At 49.0% G+C, this 22279-nt stretch overlaps 1 protein-coding gene across 3 annotated transcripts in view; it reads left to right on the top strand.

The window, feature by feature from the left end:
* The window catches only part of ATAD5 (ATPase family AAA domain containing 5), a 57626-nt gene that overhangs the window by 11909 nt on the left and 23438 nt on the right, over positions 1 to 22279 (top strand). For all 3 annotated transcript variants that reach the window (XM_073563815.1, XM_073563814.1, XM_073563816.1), the window contains exons 3-9: positions 538 to 619; positions 715 to 852; positions 1042 to 1138; positions 2120 to 2177; positions 2523 to 2701; positions 12769 to 12926; positions 14484 to 14616. In XM_073563815.1, coding sequence (XP_073419916.1) covers positions 538 to 619; positions 715 to 852; positions 1042 to 1138; positions 2120 to 2177; positions 2523 to 2701; positions 12769 to 12926; positions 14484 to 14616 — 845 coding nt within the window. The remainder of the gene's footprint in view (positions 1 to 537; positions 620 to 714; positions 853 to 1041; positions 1139 to 2119; positions 2178 to 2522; positions 2702 to 12768; positions 12927 to 14483; positions 14617 to 22279) is intronic.

The raw sequence follows: 22279 nt of genomic DNA, 5'->3' as shown, positions 1-22279 counted from the left end.
GTCACCGGGTACATACAGGCACCGTACGAGGGACGGTCACCAGGTACATACAGGCACCGTACGAGGGACGGTCACAGGGTACATACAGGCACCGTATGGTGGTTGGTCACCGGGTACATACAGGCACCGTACAAGGGACGGTTACCGGGTACATACAGGCCCTGTATGGAGTTTGGTCACTGGGTACATACAGGCACCGTACAAGGGACGGTCACCCGGTACATACAGGCCCCGTATGGAGGTTGGTCACCGGGTACATACAGGCACCGTACGAGGGACGGTCACCAGGTACATACAGGCACCGTACGAGGGACGGTCACCGGGTACATACAAGGAAGCTTCCTGCGATTGTCAGCCGTGTGTCCCCGCTTCGGTCGATGTGTGGCTTGTTGTCTCATCGGTTGACTGCAATAAACGGGGTGAGCCGCCGTGTTGTCCTGTCTGCTGTCACCATCCCCTGTGATTAATGAGTTGTGCCCGGTGTCTGCTGTGTAATACCACAGGTGGAGCCAACGTGTCACCCATTTTGCTTTTCAGAATGAGATTCACGCGACTACGGAGGAATAACTCACGGAGGAGCGACTCGGACGCAGACGTGTCCACGCCAGGATGTAGGAAGGTTAGCTGAGATTTTATACATGTGGCGATGGGGGCCGATCCTTCACCGACAGGTCTGGTGGGCCGACGTCTCATTCGCCGACGTCTTATCCGCAGATTCCCCAAAGCAGCAAGAAAACCAGTAAAGTGAAGCAGATTCTGGATAAGGCCAAGGCCATCCAGCAAGGCCTGGTGAAAGCGGAGACCCCACAGAGGAGGTCCACACGTCAGAAGAGCCGCGTCCCAGCCCCGCAGGTACCGTCGCCCTCCCGCGCCGCAGGTACCGTCGCCCCCCCCTACCCCACAGGCACCTGCTGTACCCGCCCCTCACCCCGCACAGGACACCGCAGTCCCTCAACTGTACTGTACGTATTGGAGATCCCCGCACAGAGCTTGTGCTGCGACTTGACCTCTTCTCGGGGTCTAAATTCTGTCTTCCTGCAGGATTTTCCCAAAAGCCAAGAAAACGAGGAAAAGACAAATCTCCGGAGTCTAAATGATGTTCTGGGGAAGAAAGTGAAGATGAAGATAATCACTGCCGGTAAGGTGCCGTATAGCGCGCGGCTGCTGCAGTGGCATCACACGTTCTCCCTATAGACAAGGACCCTTGCTGCTGCAGAACCTCGCTGTGATGAGCTTCCCTCCTTGCTTGTTCTCATTATGATCTGCAGCTTTTGTTTCCCCACAGACGTCCTCTGCCTGTATCACACTAATGCCCCTCCGCAGTGCTGCCGCGCTCATGGCAATGAGTTCAATGATACTGCAGGGAATCCCAGATCTATCTGGGGCGAGAGCTGTGTGGCGGGGTCCCTTTGTGGCGAGAGCTGTGTGGCGGGGCCCCTTTGGGGCGAGCGCTGTGTGGCGGGGGTCCCTTTGGGGCGAGCGCTGTGTGGCGGGGGTCCCTTTGGGGCGAGCGCTGTGTGGCGGGGGTCCCTTTGGGGCGAGCGCTGTGTGGCGGGGGTCCCTTTGGGGCGAGCGCTGTGTGGCGGGGGTCCCTTTGGGGCGAGCGCTGTGTGGCGGTGGTCCCTTTGGGGCGAGCGCTGTGTGGCGGGGGTCCCTTTGGGGCGAGCGCTGTGTGGCGGGGGTCCCTTTGGGGCGAGCGCTGTGTGGCGGGGGTCCCTTTGGGGCGAGCGCTGTGTGGCGGGGGTCCCTTTGGGGCGAGCGCTGTGTGGCGGGGGTCCCTTTGGGGCGAGCGCTGTGTGGCGGGGGTCCCTTTGGGGCGAGCACTGTGTGGCGGGGGGTCCCCTCTGGGGCGAGCGCTGTGTGGCGGGGGGTCCCCTCTGGGGCGAGCGCTGTGTGGCGGGGGTCCCCTCTGGGGCGAGCGCTGTGTGGCGGGGGTCCCCTCTGGGGCGAGCGCTGTGTGGCGGGGGTCCCCTCTGGGGCGAGCGCTGTGTGGCGGGGGTCCCCTCTGGGGCGAGCGCTGTGTGGCGGGGGTCCCCTCTGGGGCGAGCGCTGTGTGGCGGGGGGCACTCTGGATTTATGCAGATCACTTTATGGAAATTAATGTTGTGTTTTATGGAAGGTTCAAAGAGAGAAGCCAAGAAGAAGATGGAGAAAGGATCCGCCATCACTGAGGACGGGTACGTGGCACCGACATGGGGTGTGGGGGTGCTGTGCCGCGGGTGAGGAATGGTGGGGGGTGCGTCCAGTGCAGCCATGCTCTGATCAACAGCAGGTGTCCCCTGTGTTTGGGGAACTCCGATCCCTCCCGTCTGATGGGTGATCCCCCTGCCCCTATCCTCCAAGTCTGGTGGGTGGTGGGGCGGTTGTCAGTTGCTCCCCACCACACGTGGACGCACCGTGGCTGTGCCGACTCCGGTGCTCCTGCACGTCATCACACTGCTGTTCTTCTATGGTCTGACGTGGAGCGTGGATTTTGGTCTCACCAGTGAATCCCCCATAAACCCTGACAACTCTTGTTTCAGCTCTGAGGCCTCTGACAACTCTCAGGACGGGGAACAGGTCAGAGCCCGGAGAGCGTTCCTGATGAGCGGATTACCGGAGTCCCTGAGGAGGCAGATGGCCAGGACCTCTGCCGCCATGGAGGCGTACGCAGTGTCCGGTTCCTCCTTCCAGACCATCACCCATGTGCAGCAGAGGGACGGTGAGTCGCTAGAGGCGCGGGGTAGTCGGCAGCCGCTGTGTACGCAGCACTCTCTGCGTCTAACTAGACATAGTGGCTTGCGAAAGTGTTCACCCCCTTTGTCTTGTTACCTATTTTGTTACTTTAAAACCTGTGTAAATATTTGTGTAATCTGATGTGTGATGATCAGCACTGAGTAGTCTGCATGGTGAAGTGAGAAATGACGGCAGAAATTACATTTATGGGGTCAAATAACTAAAAATTGTCATGTGCATATGTATTCACCCCTTTTACTATGAAGCCCCTGGTGCAAGCCGTTTCCCCCCCTAAGTCCCATGCTTAGTGACAGGTCGTCATGTCACATGTCTCTCAGTATATACACTTTACCTTTTCTGAAAGGCCACAGAGGCTGCAACACCATTAACAAGAGGCACCACTGACCCAACACCACCACAGAGACCAAGGAGATCTCCAAACAACACCATAAAGACCACAGAGATCTTCAAACCACACCATAAAGACCAAAGAGATCTCCAAACAACATCGTGAAGACCAAGGAGTTCTCCAAACAACACAGTGAAGTCCAAGGAGATCTCCAAACCACACCATGAAGACCAAGGCACCGTAAAGACCAAGCAGATCTCCCTACAGCATTGTGAAGACCAAGGCGATCTCCAAACACCACCTTGAAGAACAAGGAGATCATCAAACCACACCTTGAAGACCAAGAAGATCTCCAAACTACACCCTGGAGACCAAGGAGTTCTCCAAATTACACCCTGGAGACCAAGGAGTTCCCCAAATTACACCCTGGAGACCAAGGAGTTCTCCAAATTACACCCTGGAGACCAAGGAGTTCTCCAAACTACACCCTGGAGACCACAGAGTTCTCCAAACAACACCCTGAAGACCACGGAGTTCTCCAAACAACACCATGAAGACCAAGGAGTTCTCCAAACAACACCATGAAGACCAAGGAGTTCTCCAAACAACACCATGAAGACCAAGGAGTTCTCCAAGCAAGTCAGGGACAAAGTTAAGTACAAGTCGGAGTTGGGTTATAAAAACAATCCCAATCACTGATGGTCCTCTGGAGCACCATCAAATCCATTATCATCAAATAGAAAGAACATGGTACCACAACAAACCTGCCAAGAGAGTTTGCCCACCAAAACTCTCAGCCCGGGCAAGGAGGGCATTAATCAGAGAGGCTGCACAAAGACCAAAGGTGACCCTGAAGGAGCTGCAGAGTTCTCCATCATAGACTGGAGTGTCTATCCATACAACCACAATACACTCCGTAGAGGTGGCATTTACAAAAGAGTGGGCAGAAAAGTCTTTACTTACACATATATAAATCGTAAGGCTCGTTTGAGTTTGCCAGAAGACATGTGGGAGACTTCCCAAATGTACGGAGGAAGTTGTTGTGGACAGATTAGACCAAAATGTAACTTTTTGGCCACCTAGGTACGCGCTATGTCTGGTTCCAAACCAACACAGCTCATCACCCCAAGAACACCAACCCCACAGTAAAACATGGTGGTGTCTGCAGCATCTTGCTGTGGAGATGTTTCTGAGCAGCAGGTACAGAGAAAATGTGGTCCTATTCGAGGGTAAGATGGATGGTGGAAAATACAGGGATATTCTTGAACAAAACCTGTTTCTCTAGCAACCTTCCACGACAGCATAGGAGGTTGTCTCCACGCCCTAATGGGGGACAGGAAGTACGAGATGTTAAAAGGTCCCACCCACCTCCCTCTCACCAGTGTTTCCTGTCCCCCATGGGGCGGTTCGGTATACTGTGTAGCCGGCTGCTGCAGCGTACCTGGTATCTTAAGCCGGGCAGTGGTGGTCGGTGGCGCTGCCTCCCCTGCTCCGTCTTCTTAGAATTCAGGACCGTTCCTGGCCCACCCGCGCTCTCCCAGGGGGAGTAAAGCGGGCCAGTGATCCCCGACCGGAGGCCTCCCGCAGCTCTCCGGTCTCTCCTCCTCCTGCTGCGTGCTGTGCTGTGACCCGGAAGTGACGTCACGCGCGGTCACTTCCGGGGTATGTCTGACGACTTCCTATCATGGCGGCCCCCATTCAGCTGCTGGCGCATGGAGCTCGTCAGCACCCGCTGTGCCTGCTCCAGGACCCAGGGAGGAGGGGGAGAAAAATGAAAAACTGCGCTGAGGGCGGGGTTAACCCCTTATTAACCCGCCGGAAGACGCCGACAAGTAAGACGAAATCCCCTGTCAGCATGGACGGTTCTTCCTGCCCTGCGTCTGAAGAGCCCAGCGCTGCCCCAGCCACAGTGAGTGTTTCCTGGGGTGGGTCCTAGTGGTGCGGTCCTGGGATAGAGGTCCTCAAAATGCTTCTTCCCCTTTTTTATAGGGAGAAAAGTCTGCCCACAAAAGCACCAATACCACCAGCAAGTCGGCCAAATGTGCCATATGCAGTGCAAAATTTCCCTCAAATTGGCTGAAAAAACTGTCAGGCTTGCACGGACAGGGTGGTCAGGGCTGAGCACCCGTCACTAATTGACGAAATCCGCAGCCTGGTTACTCATCAGGTCCAGACCTCTCTGGCTGCCCTGTCTCCCCCACCACCACCACCTCTGATTGTATGTTCCCCATCCCCCAAAAAACGGAAAATACAAATACAGGACTCGGAATCCGAATCAGAGAGGTCATATAATTCAGGCTCCTAGAGTTGGGAACAACCGGGAACTTCCAAATCAGCTGAAACTAGGAGATACCTCCTTTCTGCGGAATATGTGGAGGAGCTGGTCAGTGCTGTGCGGGCCACCATGGGCCTAGAGGACGAACCCGTCACTCAGTCAGCACAGGACCGCATGTTCGGAGGATTTGAGGGACCCAGACAAACAGGTTTCCCAGTACATAGGAGCATAGTAGAAATGATCTCTCCGGAATGGGAGTACCCAGAGAATCATAGAATAGAATCATAGAATCGTAGAGTTGGAAGGGACCTCCTGGGCCATCTGGTCCAACCCCCTGCTCAAAGCAGGATTCTCTAAATCATCCCAGTCAGATGTCTGTCCAGCCTCTGTTTGAAGACTTCCATTGAAGGAGAACTCACCACTTCTCGTGGCAGCCTGTTCCACTCATTGATCACTCTAACTGTCAAAAAGTTTTTTCTAATATCTAATCTGTGTCTCCTCCCATTCAGCTTCATCCCATTGCTTCTAGTCTTTCTTTGTGCAAATGAGAATAAAGTTGATCCTTCTACAATGTGACAGCCCTTTAGATATTTGTAGACAGCTATTAAGTCTCCTCTCAGTCTTCTCTTTTGCAAACTAAACATTCCCAAATCCTGCAACCTTTCCTCATAGATTAGATAGGCATAGATTCCCCCTGGAAGGAGAGGAGTTTAAATGGGACATCCCGAAGGTTGATGTCCATGTGGCGAGAGTGGTGAAAAAGACGGTCCTTCCATTTGATGACGTGTCCCAGCTTAGAGACCCGATGGACCGTAAGGCAGAAAGCCTCCTAAGAAAGGCCTGGGAAACTTCTGCCTTCTCCCTAAAATCAGCAATAGCGTCCACATGTGTCTCTAGGTCTCTCTTCCAATGGATAGAGGAACTAGAGTCATATTTCCCGGGGAACCTCAAGAGGTGACCTCCTTAACTCCCTTCCCATACTACAGAGAGCTACAGCGTTCTTGGCCGATGCATCAATGGAGATGATCCGCTCTTCCGCCAGAGCCATGGTCCAGTCCAATTCTGCAAGACGGGCCCTTTGGCTTAAAACGTGGAGCGGGGACGTGACTGCCAAGGTTAAACTCTGCTCTTTAACCTTCAAGGGTGAACATGTCTTTGGCCCGGCCTTGGATGAAATTCTTGAAAAGGCCACAGATAAGAAGGTGCTTCCCAGGGCTGTGGAGTCGGTAAGCCAAACCTGTGACTCCGACTCCTCAATTTCCCTTACACCAACTCCGACTCCGACTCCCACACATATTGCTTATATTTAAGTGAAAAATTTATTGTAGTACAATGTGAACCTCAGACATTTAATCATTTTTATGATCCAATAATCAAGATATTTACATAGAACAGAATATATATTGGTGTACTACCCGGTTTTCATTCTTTTTGGTACAGATACGATATGGATAGACAGATATGGATATATAGATAGAGCAGATTTCTAATCTGCTTTTGCTATTGAAAACATTATCTATGAGCTCAAAAACCTTTCAGGTGATGCAGTTTTTTAAAAAGATGATCAGCTTTTGCAGCTGAAAAACGTATCCTCAAAAAACACAGGAAAAACGCTGTGTGTGATTGTAGCCTTAGATCAGGAATATAACAGCCATTTATAGGACATTTCATAACTTTCCCAAACTCCTATGAAAAAATATTCAGCACATCCTGCATTGAATTACTGTACCCAATTTATTATATATTTTAGGAGTCGGAGTCGGTCCATTTTATACCGACTCCGACTCCACCAAAATGAGCACCGACTCCACGACTCCGACTCCACAGCCCTGGTGCTTCCTGAGCAGATGGCCACAAAAAAGCATCTTTTTTGAGCCCCCCAGAATCCGCCATCCCAGCCGAGAGGCAAGGGAAAGACGGGAAGATGGAGTTATGCTAAGGGGAGAGGCAGGAACATCCTGGTCCCCCAGCAGCAGCAACAGCCTCAAGAAAAACAATGACTCCACCCCGGTGGGGGGAAGGCTTTCGAGGTTTATTCACTCTTGGCAGATGATTTCCAACAGCCTGAGTCCTCAACATGATCAGGGAGGGCCTGCTGCTAGAACTCGAATCCTTCCCCCCGCGGGGTTTAAGAGTTACCACCCTACCACCTTGGGAGACTCCAGCACTAAAAACCGGCATCCAGCTCCTGCTACAATCAAACGCCATCTCTCCAGTCCCTGTGGAGGAATGGGGAAGAGGGCATTATTCCAGACTGTTCCTAGTGAGAAAACCCACAGGAGAGGCAAGAATAATAATAAATCTGAAGGGCCTCAACCGACACATCGTTTATCACAGATTCAAGATGGAGTCGGTGAAGACCGCCATTCCTCTGATAGGGCCATCTCACTTCATGGCAACCATAGACTTAAATGATGCCTATTTTCACATCCCCATGCATCCTTCTCACAGGAAGTATCTGAGGTTTGCGATCCGCCAGGGTACAGAAGTCAGGCACTATCAGTACAACGTGCTTCCCTTTGGGATATCCTCTGCCCCTCGAGTATTTTCCAAGATTATGGCAGAAGCTGTGTCCCACATCGGAGGGCAGGGCAAATGCATTGTCCCCTACCTGGACGACCTGCTGATAATAGGAGCTTCCTACCAGAACCTGGAAAGCCAGGTGACTCAAACCCTGAGTATTCTTCAGTCATTGGGGTGGATCCTGAATATAAAAAAGTCACAGATCCAACCCTCCCAGGAGATAAAATTCTTAGGAATCCTCCTAGATTCAAGAAAACAAATGACCTTCCTCCCAGAGGAACATCAGAGGTCAATAATATCAAGGATCTCGAGTTTCAGGGAACAAAGGTCCCCAACCCTCAGGTCAGCCATGTCTATACTAGAGTCAATGACCTCCTGCTTCCAGTCAGTGCCTTGGACGCAGGCCTTCTCCAGAATACTCCAGTCTCACATCTTGGGGAGCTGGAACGGAGATCATACCTGTCTGAACAAAAGAATCCAGACCCCAGGAAAGGTGAAAGCTTCACTAGTATGGTGGATGGACTGCAAGAATCTGTGCAAGGGAATCAACTGGTCCCAGATTCCCCTGGTCACGGTAACATCAGATGCCAGCAAAAAAGGCTGAGGAGCTGTGGTGTCCCAACAACCATTCCAGGGATTGTGGAGTCAGAAAATGAGTGCAAAATCCTCAAACTTCAGGTAGCTGAAGGCCGTGGAGGAAGCTCTTCTGGCAGCAAGACACCTAGTCCAGGGCCATCATATCAGAGTCTATTCGGACAACGTAGCAACAGTGGCCCATCTCAGACACCAAGGCGGCACGAGATCCAGCAGCCTATAGGGCCTTTCAGGTCGAATATTTTGCTGGGCCGAAAGACACCTCCATTCTCTAACGGCAGTCCACCTAAAGGGTACCTCCAATCGTCAAGCAAATTTCTTGAGCAGAAAATGCATCCAGCCTAGAGAGTGGAGCCTAAACCAAAGAATCTTTCAGAGGCTGGTCAACAGGTGGGGCCTTCCAGAGGTGGATCTACTGGCCTCAAGAGAAAATGCCCGAGTGAGAAACTACTTCTCCCTGAACCCCAGAGACAGATCCCTGGGGGTAGATGCCTTCGCCCACATGTGGCGGTTTCGTCTGGCGTATGCCTTCCCGCCAGTAACAATCCTTGCCACAACCCTGAGAAAAATCGGGGAGGATCGGACCCAAACCATTCTGGTAGCTCCGCTATGGCCAAAGAAGAGCTGGTACTCTCTAATTATGGAGCTACAGGTAGACCGGCCATTCCACCTACTCCTGGAAGACGACCTTCTCTTACAGGGCCCGCTACATCACCCAAACCTCCGGGGAATGAAGTTAGCAGCCTGGTTACTGAGACCCAGATCCTGAGGGCCAGGGGACTATCAGAAGCAGTAATAAAAACCCTTCAGAAATCTCGGAAACCGGTCACCATTGCTATTTATAACAAAATATGGAAAAAGTTTTCCTCATGGTGTCTGCCAGATTTGCCTGACCCAGAAAACCCTAACATTTCCTGTATCCTGGATTTCCTACAGAGGGGGCTTGAGCTAGGTCTAAAACCCAGCACGCTTAAAGTTCAGGTATCAGCATTAAGCTCCTTGTTTGACTGTGACTTGGCCAACCACAGGTGGATAAAAAGATTCATCACATCAGCCACTAGGCTACATCCAAAAAGGCTAGTCACCATTCCACCTTGGGTCTTGAATGTGGTACTTACGGGACTCACTCAATCACCCTTTGAGCCCCTGCCATCCTGTACTTCTCAGCTACTCTCCTGTAAAGTGTCCTTCCTTATAGCAATAACCTCTGCAAGGCGAATAGGAGAGCTCCAAGCTCTCTCAATCAGGGAACCCTTCCTAACAGTTAGGGACGATTCCATAGTTCTTTCCTTTGATCCATCGTTCCTACCAAAGGTTGTGTCTGATTTCCATAGATCGCAGGAAATAATTCTTCCCTCGTTTTGTCAAAACCCAGCGAACCCTAAGGAAAAGGTGTTTCATACGCTGGACGTGAGGCGCATAATTCTCTGCTACTTAGTGTACCAAACCCTATAGAATTGACCACAACCTATTTATCCATACTTCTGGTCCAAACAAGGGAAAGAAGGTAGCAAAAAACACCATTGCCTGTTGGATTAAGAAAGCCATCTCTGAAGCATACAGTGGGGCAAAAAAGTATTTAGTCAGTCAGCAATAGTGCAAGTTCCACCACTTAAAAAGATGAGAGGCGTCTGTAATTTACATCATAGGTAGACCTCAACTATGGGAGACAAACTGAGAAAAAAAATCCAGAAAATCACATTGTCTGTTTTTTTTTTCATTTTATTTGCATATTATGGTGGAAAATAAGTATTTGGTCAGAAACAAGCAATCAAGATTTCTGGCTCTCACAGACCTGTAACTTCTTCTTTAAGAGTCTCCTCTTTCCTCCACTCATTACCTGTAGTAATGGCACCTGTTTAAACTTGTTATCAGTATAAAAAGACACCTGTGCACACCCTCAAACAGTCTGACTCCAAACTCCACTATGGTGAAGACCAAAGAGCTGTCAAAGAACACCAGAAACAAAATTGTAGCCCTGCACCAGGCTGGGAAGACTGAATCTGCAATAGCCAACCAGCTTGGAGTGAAGAAATCAATTGTGGGAGCAATAATTAGAAAATGGAAGACATACAAGACCACTGATAATCTCCCTCGATCTGGTGCTCCACGCAAAATCCCACCCCGTGGGGTCAGAATGATCACAAGAACGGTGAGCAAAAATCCCAGAACCACGCGGGGGGACCTAGTGAATGAACTGCAGAGAGCTGGGACCAATGTAACAAGGCTTACCATAAGTAACACACTATGCCACCATGGACTCAGATCCTGCAGTGCCAGACGTGTCCCACTGCTTAAGCCTGTACATGTCCGGGCCCGTCTGAAGTTTGCTAGAGAGCATTTGGATGATCCAGAGGAGTTTTGGGAGAATGTCCTATGGTCTGATGAAACCAAACTGGAACTGTTTGGTAGAAATACAACTTGTCGTGTTTGGAGGAAAAAGAATACTGAGTTGCATCCATCAAACACCATACCTACTGTAAAGCATGGTGGTGGAAACATCATGCTTTGGGGCTGTTTCTCTGCAAAGGGGCCAGGAAGACTGATCCGGGTACATGAAAAAATGAATGGGGCCATGTATCGTGAGATTTCGAGTGCAAACCTCCTTCCATCAGCAAGGGCATTGATGATGAAACGTGGCTGGGTCTTTCAACATGACAATGATCCAAAGCACACCACCAGGGCAACGAAGGAGTGGCTTCGTAAGAAGCATTTCAAGGTCCTGGAGTGGCCTAGCCAGTCTCCAGATCTCAACCCTATAGAAAACTTTTGGAGGGAGTTGAAAGTCCGTGTTGCCAAGCGAAAAGCCAAAAACATCACTGCTCTAGAGGAGATCTGCATGGAGGAATGGGCCAACATACCAACAACAGTGTGTGGCAACCTTGTGAAGACTTACAAAAAACGTTTGACCTCTGTCATTGCCAACAAAGGATATATCACAAAGTATTGAGATGAAATTTTGTTTCTGACCAAATACTTATTTTCCACCATAATATGCAAATAAAATGAAAAAAAAACAGACAATGTGATTTTCTGGATTTTTTTTTCTCAGTTTGTCTCCCATAGTTGAGGTCTACCTATGATGTAAATTACAGACGCCTCTCATCTTTTTAAGTGGTGGAACTTGCACTATTGCTGACTGACTAAATACTTTTTTGCCCCACTGTACCTGGCACAGAACATCACTCCCCCTACGGGGATCAAAGCGTATTCAACAAGATCTACCTCTACTTCATGGGCTGAAAGGGCAGGCGCATCTTCAGAGCAGATTTGTAAGGCAGCAACCTGGTCCTCCTTACATACTTTCACTAAACACTACAGGTTGGACCTTGTGACCAACAGGGATCTAGTCTTTGGCCGAAAAGTTCTTCAGGCCGTTGTCCCCCCCTAGTGTAGTATAGGTTGTTATGCCTCCTATGCTGTCGTGGAAGGTTGCTAGAGAAAATAGAATTAGACTTACCGGTAATTCGGTTTCTAGAAACCTTCCACGACACCACTATTTCCCTCCCTGCATTCTTGGACATATTCTGAGAATCTTAAGGTAACCGGTGCTATGGTAATCAGTTATAAGTCACTGGTGAGAGGGAGGTGGGTGGGACCTTTTAACCTCAGGTACTTCCTGTCCCCCATTAGGGCGTGGAGACATCCTCCTATGCTGTCGTGGAAGGTTTCTAGAAACCGATTTACCGGTAAGTCTAATTCTATTTTCAGTCTGTCAGTGATTTGAGACTGGGACGGAGATTCACCTTCCAACAAGACAATGACCCAAAGCATACTGCTAAAGGAACTCTCGAGTGGTGTAAGGGGGATATGTAAATTTTTTGGAGTGGCCGAGTCACAACCCAGACTTTAATCCAATGGACAATCTGTGGTCAGGCATGAAGATCGCTGTTCACCAGAGGAAACCTCTAACCTGAAGGAGCTGGAACAGTTTTACCTTGAGGAATGAGCAAAAATCCCAGTGGCCAGATGTGGAAACTCGTAGAGACTTATCCAAAGCGACCTGCAGCTGTAATTACCACAAAAGGAGGCTCTACAAAGTACTGACTTCAGGGGGGTGAATAGTTATGCACACTGAAGCTTTCAGTTATTTGTCCTGTTTGTTGTTTGCTTCACAATAGAACGAAAAGCAAATGTTCACAGCTGTCAGCATGTTCTTCACAGGAACTGATGCAAAGCCTCAAAAATGGTGAAATTCCAGGTTGTGAGGTAGCAAAATATGAAAAATGCCAAGGGGATGCCTAATTTTGCAAGCCACTGTAGATCAGCAGAGGAGGTTTGGGATCTCTCGCTTACCATCTTCCTTCTACAGGTGGCACCATGTGGAGTCTGTCCTCACCGAGCTGCCGCCTGCTGACCGACCTCTCTCCACCGAGCGGACGGACCCCTGACATTTCACGTCTTGCACTTTCTCTGGGTGACTTCACTGCTGTAAACTCTGAATCTGCCATGGAGAGGCGTGCTGTGCCGGTGAGTGGTGGTAGGGGATGGCCGTCCTGACCGCGGGTGGTCACACAGATTCTGTATACAGGAGTACTGCCGGGGTACACGCGGTATACAGGAGCACTGCTGGGGTACACACGGTATATAGGAGCACTGCCGGGTTACACACGGTATACAGGAGCACTGCTGGGGTACACACGGTATACAGGAGCACTGCTGGGGTACACACGGTATACAGGAGCACTGCTGGGGTACACACGGTATACAGGAGCACTGCTGGGGTACACACGGTATACAGGAGTACTGCCGGGGTACACACGGTTTACAGGAGTACTGCCGGGGTACACACGGTTTACAGGAGTACTGCCGGGGTACACACGGTTTACAGGAGTACTGCCGGGGTACACACGGTATACAGGAGTACTGCCGGGGTACACACGGTATACAGGAGTACTGCCGGGGTACACACGGTATACAGGAGTACTGCCGGGGTACACACGGTATACAGGAGTACTGCCGGGGTACACACGGTATACAGGAGTACTGCCGGGGTACACACGGTATACAGGAGTACTGCCGGGGTACACACGGTATACAGGAGTACTGCCGGGGTACACACGGTATACAGGAGTACTGCCGGGGTACACACGGTATACAGGAGTACTGCCGGGGTACACACGGTATACAGGAGTACTGCCGGGGTACACACGGTATACAGGAGTACTGCCGGGGTACACACGGTATACAGGAGTACTGCCGGGGTACACACGGTATACAGGAGTACTGCCGGGGTACACACGGTATACAGGAGCACTGCCGGGGTACACACGGTATACAGGAGCACTGCCGGGGTACACACGGTATACAGGAGCACTGCCGGGGTACACACGGTATACAGGAGCACTGCCGGGGTACACACGGTATACAGGAGCACTGCCGGGGTACACACGGTATACAGGAGCACTGCCGGGGTACACACGGTATACAGGAGCACTGCCGGGGTACACACGGTATACAGGAGCACTGCCGGGGTACACACGGTATACAGGAGCACTGCCGGGGTACACACACTATACAAGAGCACTGCCGGGGTACACACGGTATACAAGAGCACTGCCGGGGTACACACGGTATACAGGAGTACTGCCGGGGTACACGCGGTATACAGGAGCACTGCCGGGGTACACGCGGTATACAGGAGCACTGCCGGGGTACACGCGGTATACAGGAGCACTGCCGGGGTACACGCGGTATACAGGAGCACTGCCGGGGTACACGCGGTATACAGGAGCACTGCCGGGGTACACGCGGTATACAGGAGCACTGCCGGGGTACACGCGGTATACAGGAGCACTGCCGGGGTACACGCGGTATACAGGAGCACTGCCGGGGTACACGCGGTATACAGGAGCACTGCCGGGGTACACGCGGTATACAGGAGCACTGCCGGGGTACACACGGTATACAGGAGCACTGCCGGGGTACACACGGTATACAGGAGCACTGCCGGGGTACACACGGTATACAGGAGCACTGCCAGGGTAAACATGGTTCCCTCATGCCTGACTCACTCTCTGTCTCCAGGTTCACACTCGGCCGCTGCTCTCTGATATCGTTCGCTGCTGTCTCCTCGCTGAGATCCGATCCCAGAACCCTCGGTTTCCAGTCAGAAGATTTTTAACGCAATTCCTTAAAAAACAAAGCGATTCCCAATCAGGTGATTACCGATTACTACTTGTTGGGCTGTGTTGTCTCTGGTGATTCTACTAATTATTGGGGAGTGTTGTCTCTGGTGATTCTACTAATTATTGGGGAGTGTTGTCTCCTGTGATTCTACTAATTATTGGGGAGTGTTGTCTCCGGTGATTCTACTAATTATTGGGGAGTGTTGTCTCCGGTGATTCTACTAATTATTGGGGAGTGTTGTCTCCGGTGATTCTACTAATTATTGGGGAGTGTTGTCTCCGGTGATTCTACTAATTATTGGGGAGTGTTGTCTCCGGTGATTCTACTAATTATTGGGGAGTGTTGTCTCCTGTGATTCTACTAATTATTGGGGAGTGTTGTCTCCGGTGATTCTACTAATTATTGGGGAGTGTTGTCTCCGGTGATTCTACTAATTATTGGGGAGTGTTGTCTCCGGTGATTCTACTAATTATTGGGGAGTGTTGTCTCCGGTGATTCTACTAATTATTGGGGAGTGTTGTCTCCGGTGATTCTACTAATTATTGGGGAGTGTTGTCTCCGGTGATTCTACTAATTATTGGGAATATATATCACTAAATTTCCCTGTCTAAACAATTAAGCAAGAATTAGGGATCCAAAGAGTTTTAGCAAAACATAGTAAATTTTATTACACAATGATTAAAAACAGAGCATCATTGCTAGTGCAGGCAGTGATAGGCATAATTGACACAAAATCACACCAAAATAAATAAATCAATGCATACAATCAATAGTAAGGAATTTTTATCCCACAAAGTGCATAGTAATGAATCACACCCGTTAATTGAATTAATCTACAGGGTGCTGCGCTAGTCGGGTTTGCATAATTAGATGGTACACATAGCTATGTGTGCATTGATTTATTTATTTTGGTGTGATTTTGTGTCAATTATGCCTATCACTGCCTGCACTAGCAATGATGCTCTGTTTTTAATCATTGTGTAATAAAATTTACTATGTTTTGCTAAAACTCTTTGGATCCCTAATTCTTGCTTAATTGTTTAGACAGGGAAATTTAGTGATATATATTGTGTTTTGAGTTGTGCTATTATGTGTTTACCATGAGTAGGGGATATTCCTGTGTCTGATTATTGGGAATGTAGTCTCCGGTGATTGTACTGATTATTGGGGAGTGTTGTCTCTAGTGATTCTGATTATTGGGGAACGTTGTCTCCGGTGATTGCACTGATTATTGCAGATTGTACTGATGACACTGTTGTACATATTTTTGGGCGTGGTCCTGAGCCATTTCTTCATGATTCTGACAATGAGGATCTTTAGTTGTCTTCAGTGATTGTATTGATTACCGGTGAACCTAAGAGCTCGGCCTTCCCCGCCGTAGCCGCAAGCGTAAGAGCTCGGCCTTCCCCGCCGTAGCCGCGAGCGTAAGAGCTCGGCCTTCCCCGCCGTAGCCGCGAGCGTAAGAGCTCGGCCTTCCCCGCCGTAGCCGCGAGCGTAAGAGCTCGGCCTTCCCCGCCGTAGCCGCGAGCGTAAGAGCTCGGCCTTCCCCGCCGTAGCCGCGAGCGTAAGAGCTCGGCCTTCCCCGCCGTAGCCGCGAGCGTAAGAGCTCGGCCTTCCCCGCCGTAGCCGCGAACCTAAGAGCTTGGCCTTCCCCGCCGTAGCCGCGAAGATGGAGCGCACCAAGAGTGAAGAGCCCGATCTTCACCCCGACAGCGAGCCGAATCCAAGATGGCGTCCGTGACTCACACCACACAGTCGCCAATAACATGCAGTGCCTGCGCTCCGATCTAGCGCTATCAGGGCACACAACACCTACAAAAACCTCCACAATGATGCCGGAACACACTTAACGGTCCGAGGTTGTGCTCCTTCACTCTGCCCAGGACGACCACCCGAGTCACAGAGGCCTGTATTATCTACACCTAACCAAAGTGTGAACCCGGCCACAGAGGCCGCACTGACTTGTCTCCCTGTGAGCGTACCACAAGACATCCACTACGGTACACAACAGAAGGAAATGGTGCAGACCCTGGCACTTAGAAGAGGGGCTGGAGGTGGTCACCACGGCACATGATCACCTTGTAGATGCACATAATGAAGCTGACGACGAGATCACCGCCCTGAAACTCAAGCTCACGGATCAGGAAGATCGCTCCAGGCATAATAATCTGCGGATTAGAGGGATCCCTGAGAGCGTCACCACAGACACGCTGAGAGAGACCTGCTCATTGACTCCTAAACCTAAGAGCACTGGCAACGTGATCTTCAAGAGGCAGTGACAGCCAATCAGGAACCCCCAGAAAGATCCTAAAATGTGCTGGTGGGCACTGTCTTACAGTGAGGGAATAAGTATTTGATCCCTTGCTGATTTTGTGACAAAGACATGAGCAGTCTATAATTTTAAGGGTAGGTTAATTTTAACATTGATAGAGAGAATATCAAAACTAAAATCCAGAAAATCACATTGTATAAATTATATAAATGTATTTGCATTTTGCAGTGAGAAATAAGTATTTGATCCCCTACCAACCATTAAGAGTTCTGGCTCCTATAGACCAGTCCTCCTGTCCACAGACTCAGTCAGACTCTAACCTCTACAACATGGGCAAGACCAAAGAGCTTCATAAGGATGTCAGGGACAAGATCATAGACCTGCCAAAGCTGGAATGGGCTACAAAACCATACACAAGGCGCTGGGTGAGGAGGCAACTCTGGGTGCAATAGTAAGAAAATGGAAGAAATACAAAGTGACTGTAAATCCACAATGATCTGGGGCACCATGCAAAATCTCACCTCATGGGGGTATCCTTGATCATGAGGAAGGTGAGAGATCAGCCTAAAACTACAACGGGGAACTTGTTAATGATCTCAAGGCAGCTGGGACCACAGTCACCAAGAAAACCACTGGTAACACATTACGCCGTAAAGGTTTACAATCCTGCAGTGCCCGCAAGGTCCCCCTGCTCAAGAAGGCACATGTGCAGGCCCGTCTGAAGTTTGACAATGACAAGGAAGAGAAATGCTACCTATGACCCAAGGAACACCATGCCCACTGTCAAGCATGGAGGTGGAGACATTATGTTTTGGGGGTGTTTCTCTGCTAAGGGCACTGGACTACTTCACTGCATCAATGGGAGAATGGATGGAGCCATGTACCGTAAAATCCTGAGTGACAGCCTCCTTCCCTCCGCCAGGACATTAAAAATGGGTCGTGGTTGGGTCTTCCAGCAAGACAGTGACCCAAAACATACAGCCAAGGCGCAAAAAGAAGCACATTAAGTTCATGGACTGGCCTAGCTAGTCTCCAGACCTTAATCCCATAGAAAACTTATGGAGGGAGATGAAGCTCCGAGCTGCCAAGCGACGGCCTCAAAATCTTAATGATCTAGAGATGATCTGCAAAGAGGAGTGGAGTAAAATTCCTCCTGACATGTGCGCAAACCTCATCAACTACAAAACAAGGGTTTTACCACCAAGTATTAAGTCGTGTTTGCCAGAGGGATCAAATACTTATTTCTCAATGCAAATCTAATATATAAAGCTCAAAGTGTGTATGTATGTGTGTGTGTGTGTGTATGTCCTGTGTGTGTGTGTGTATGTCCGGGATAGGCATCCGCACCGTCGCAGCTACAGCCACAAAATTTGGCACAGTCGCACGTCTGGACCCCGAGAGCGTCCTAAGCTATGTTGTGAGGCGAAATTTTAACCCCGCGTGTTCCAATTCAAACAATTTTGCCCCCGTCTACATACTGGGGAAAAAGTGTGTGCGCGTCAAGCCCCGCCCCTCATTATGATGTCATAATGCCCCTATTTGCATACTGGGGAAGCAGTGTGTGCGTATCAAGCCCCGCCCCTCATTATGATGTCACAATGGTTGCCATGGCGACGCTGATGTCATAGGTTGCAAGCCCTGCCGCCGCTCATTATGATGTCATAATGGTTGACTATGAGATGGAGGATGTGTGATGGGTATATGGGCACTGGACTATGGGATGGAGGATATGTATGACGGGTATATGGGCTCGGGACTATGGTATGGCGGATGTGTATGACGGGTATATGGGCACGGGACTATGGGATGGCGGATATGTATGATGGGTATATGGGCATGGGACTATGGGATGGCGGATACGTATGACTGGTATATGGGCATGGGACTATGGGATGGAGGATATGTATGACGGGTATATGGGCACGGGACTATGGGATGGCGGATATGTATGACGGGTATATGGGCACGGGACTATGGGATGGAGGATATGTATGATGGGTATATGGGCACGGGACTATGGGATGGAGGATATGTATGACGGGTATATGGGCACGGGACTATGAGATGAAGGATGTGTGATGGGTATATGGGTACTCGACTATGGGATGGCGGATATGTATGATGGGTATATGGGCACGGGACTATGGGATGGAGGATATGTATGATGGGTATATGGGCATGGGACTGAGATGAAGGATGAGTGATGGGTATATGGGCACTCGACTATGGGATGGAGGATATGTATGATGGGTATATGAGCACGGGACTATGGGATGGAGGATATGTATGATGGGTATATGGGCTCGGGACTATGGGATGGTGGATATGTATGATGGGTATATGGGCACGGGACTATGGGATGGAGGATATGTATGATGGGTATATGGGCATGGGACTGAGATGAAGGATGTGTGATGGGTATATGGGCACTCGACTATGGGATGGAGGATATGTATGATGGGTATATGAGCACGGGACTATGGGATGGAGGATATGTATGATGGGTATATGAGCACGGGACTATGGGATGGTGGATATGTATGATGGGTATATGGGCACGGGACTATGGGATGGAGGATAATTATAATTTGCTATAACTAACCACAGTTAGTTACTATGCCCGGGCAGCGCCGGGCTCTTCAGCTAGTATATTTATATAATCTATACAGTGTGATTTTCTGGATTTCATTATTCATATTCTAACTCTTAATATTAAAATTAACCTACCCTTAAAATTATAGACTGTTCATGTCTGTCAGTGGGCGTGCAGAGCAGCATGGTCCATCACAGTTCTGTGCGCACCTGAAAAGGACAGCGCTGAACAGAGGCCAGACTGAGTCCAGAGTAACTCTGCTGCCTCACTATAGTGAAGAGATCCCTCGGGGGTTTTATCTGAATCACGTCACTCAGATTTAGATGTAAACCCCGATGCAAGTGCTCAGCGTAGAGCGCAGGATAAATGTGATCCCAAACGGTATGTAAAATGTTCCCAACAAAAGCTTCAACTTAAATCACACTTTGCGTCCATATGTTTGACATTTGTGTAGTGATGCGTGTCTCCAGAAGTGCGAGCTAGGCATAGTGTCTTGGTGACTGCAGCGTGCAGGTGACTGCAGCGGAAGATATGCAATTTTCCCTCAACTACATTCACTTCTTCTTGTTTGTGAAAAACACCATGTAGTCAAAATCATGACTGCACCTATAGATAAATTCCCAAAAGGGTATGATTTCCTAAATGAGGTCACTTGTTGGTGGTTTCCACTGTTTTAACACATCAGGAGCTCTGCAAGTGCGACGTGGCATCTCCTCTCGATTCCAGCAAATTTTACATTAAAAAAGTAAACTTCCCTTTCAAGCCTTGCTGTGCGCCAAAACAGTGATTTTCCCCCACATATGGGGCATCAGCATGTTCAGGTGAAATTGCACAACAAATTTTGGGGGTCCATTTTCGCCTTGTACCCTTGTGAAAATAAAAAATGTGGGTCCAAAATAACTTTTTTTTTCTTAAAAAAAAAAGGTAAATATTCATATTTTCCTTCCACATTTCATTAACTCCTGTGAAGCACCTGAAGGGTTAATAAACTTCTTGAATGTGGCTTTGAGCACCTTGAGGGGTGCAGTTCTAAGAATGGTGTCACTTTTGGGTGTTTTCTGTCATTTAGACCCCTCAGTCACTTGAAATGTTATGACTGAGTGCGGGAACGCCTTCCTGTACAGCAATGACTTTATAGGCTTTACAGAAATGTATCCCAGACCTTAAACTCATAAATTGTGAACTTTTGGGCATTACATCATTTGGAGACGTGTATGAAAGGAAGATCAACCACCTCATTGTCTCAAATTCCAGACAATACAAGTATCTGCAGACCAGATCCTTCCTGGCAGAAAGGAGGATCTTCTGTTCAATCCTCCCTCCAGGTCTACTCTAAATCTGACATGGCAGAGTAAAGCGTCACCATTAAGATATAACTGATGGAGGGACTACAATAACGTCAGACATCTATGGGATCCATCTAATATCTTATAGATTATCCATCAGATATATGCTGGAGATGTGGAGACACCGGAGCAGATATGTGCATATATGGAAGGACTACAATAACGTCAGACATCTATGGGATCCATCTAATATCGCATATGGATTATCCATCAGATATATGCTGGAGATGTGGAGACACCGGAGCAGATATGTGCATATATGGAAGGACTACAATAACGTCAGACATCTATGGGATCCATCTAATATCTTATAGATTATCCATCAGATATATGCTGGAGATGTGGAGACACCGGAGCAGATATGCTGCACATATGGAAGAACTACAATAACATCAGACATCTATGGGATCCATCTAATATCTTATAGATTATCCATCAGGTATATGCTGGAGATGTGGAGTCACAAGCAGATATGTGCATATATGGAAGGACTACAATAACGTCAGACATCTATGGGATCCATCTAATATCGCATATGGATTATCCATCAGATATATGCTAGAGATGTGGAGACACTGGAGCAGATATGTGCATATATGGAAGGACTACAATAATGTCAGACATCTATGGGATCCATCTAATATCGCATATGGATTATCCATCAGATATATGCTGGAGATGTGGAGACACCGGAGCAGATATGTGCATATATGGAAGGACTACAATAACGTCAGACATCTATGGGATCCATCTAATATTGCATATGGATTATCCATCAGATATATGCTGGAGATGTGGAGACACCGGAGCAGATATGTGCATATATGGAAGGACTACAATAACATCAGACATCTATGGGATCCATCTAATATCGCATATGGATTATCCATCAGATATACAGTTAGGTCCATATATATTTGGACAGAGACAACATTTTTCTAATTTTGGTTCTAGACATTACCACAATGAATTTTAAACAAAACACTTCAGATGCAGTTGAAGTTCAGACTTTCAGCTTTCATTTGAGGGTCTCCACATTAACATTGGGTGAAGGGTTTAGTAGTTTCAGCTCCTTAACATGTGCCACCCTGTTTTTAAAGGGACCAAAAGTAATTGGACAATTGACTCCAAGGCTATTTCATGGACAGGTGTGGGCAATCCCTTCGTTATGTCATTCTCAATTAAGCAGATAAAAGGCCTGGAGTTGATCTGAGGTGTGGTGCTTGCATTTGGAAGGTTTTGCTGTGAAGGAAACATGCGGTCAAAGGAGCTCTCCATGCAGGTGAAACAAGCCATCCTTAAGCTGCAAAAACAGAAAAACCCATCCGAGAAATTGCTACAACATTAGGAGCGGCAAAATCTAGTTTGGTCCATCCTGAGAAAGAAAGAAAGCACTGGTGACCTCATCAATGCAAAAAGACCTGGGCGCCCACGGAAGACAACAGTGGTGGATGATCGCAGAATAATCTCCATGGTGAAGAGA

Source organism: Dendrobates tinctorius, unplaced genomic scaffold (genome assembly GCF_039654945.1).
Source record: "Dendrobates tinctorius isolate UK_male_01 unplaced genomic scaffold, ASM3965494v1 ptg000399l, whole genome shotgun sequence".
In the NCBI taxonomy this organism is placed as follows: Eukaryota; Metazoa; Chordata; class Amphibia; order Anura; family Dendrobatidae; genus Dendrobates; species Dendrobates tinctorius.
This window is presented reverse-complemented; position numbering and strand designations above follow the sequence as displayed.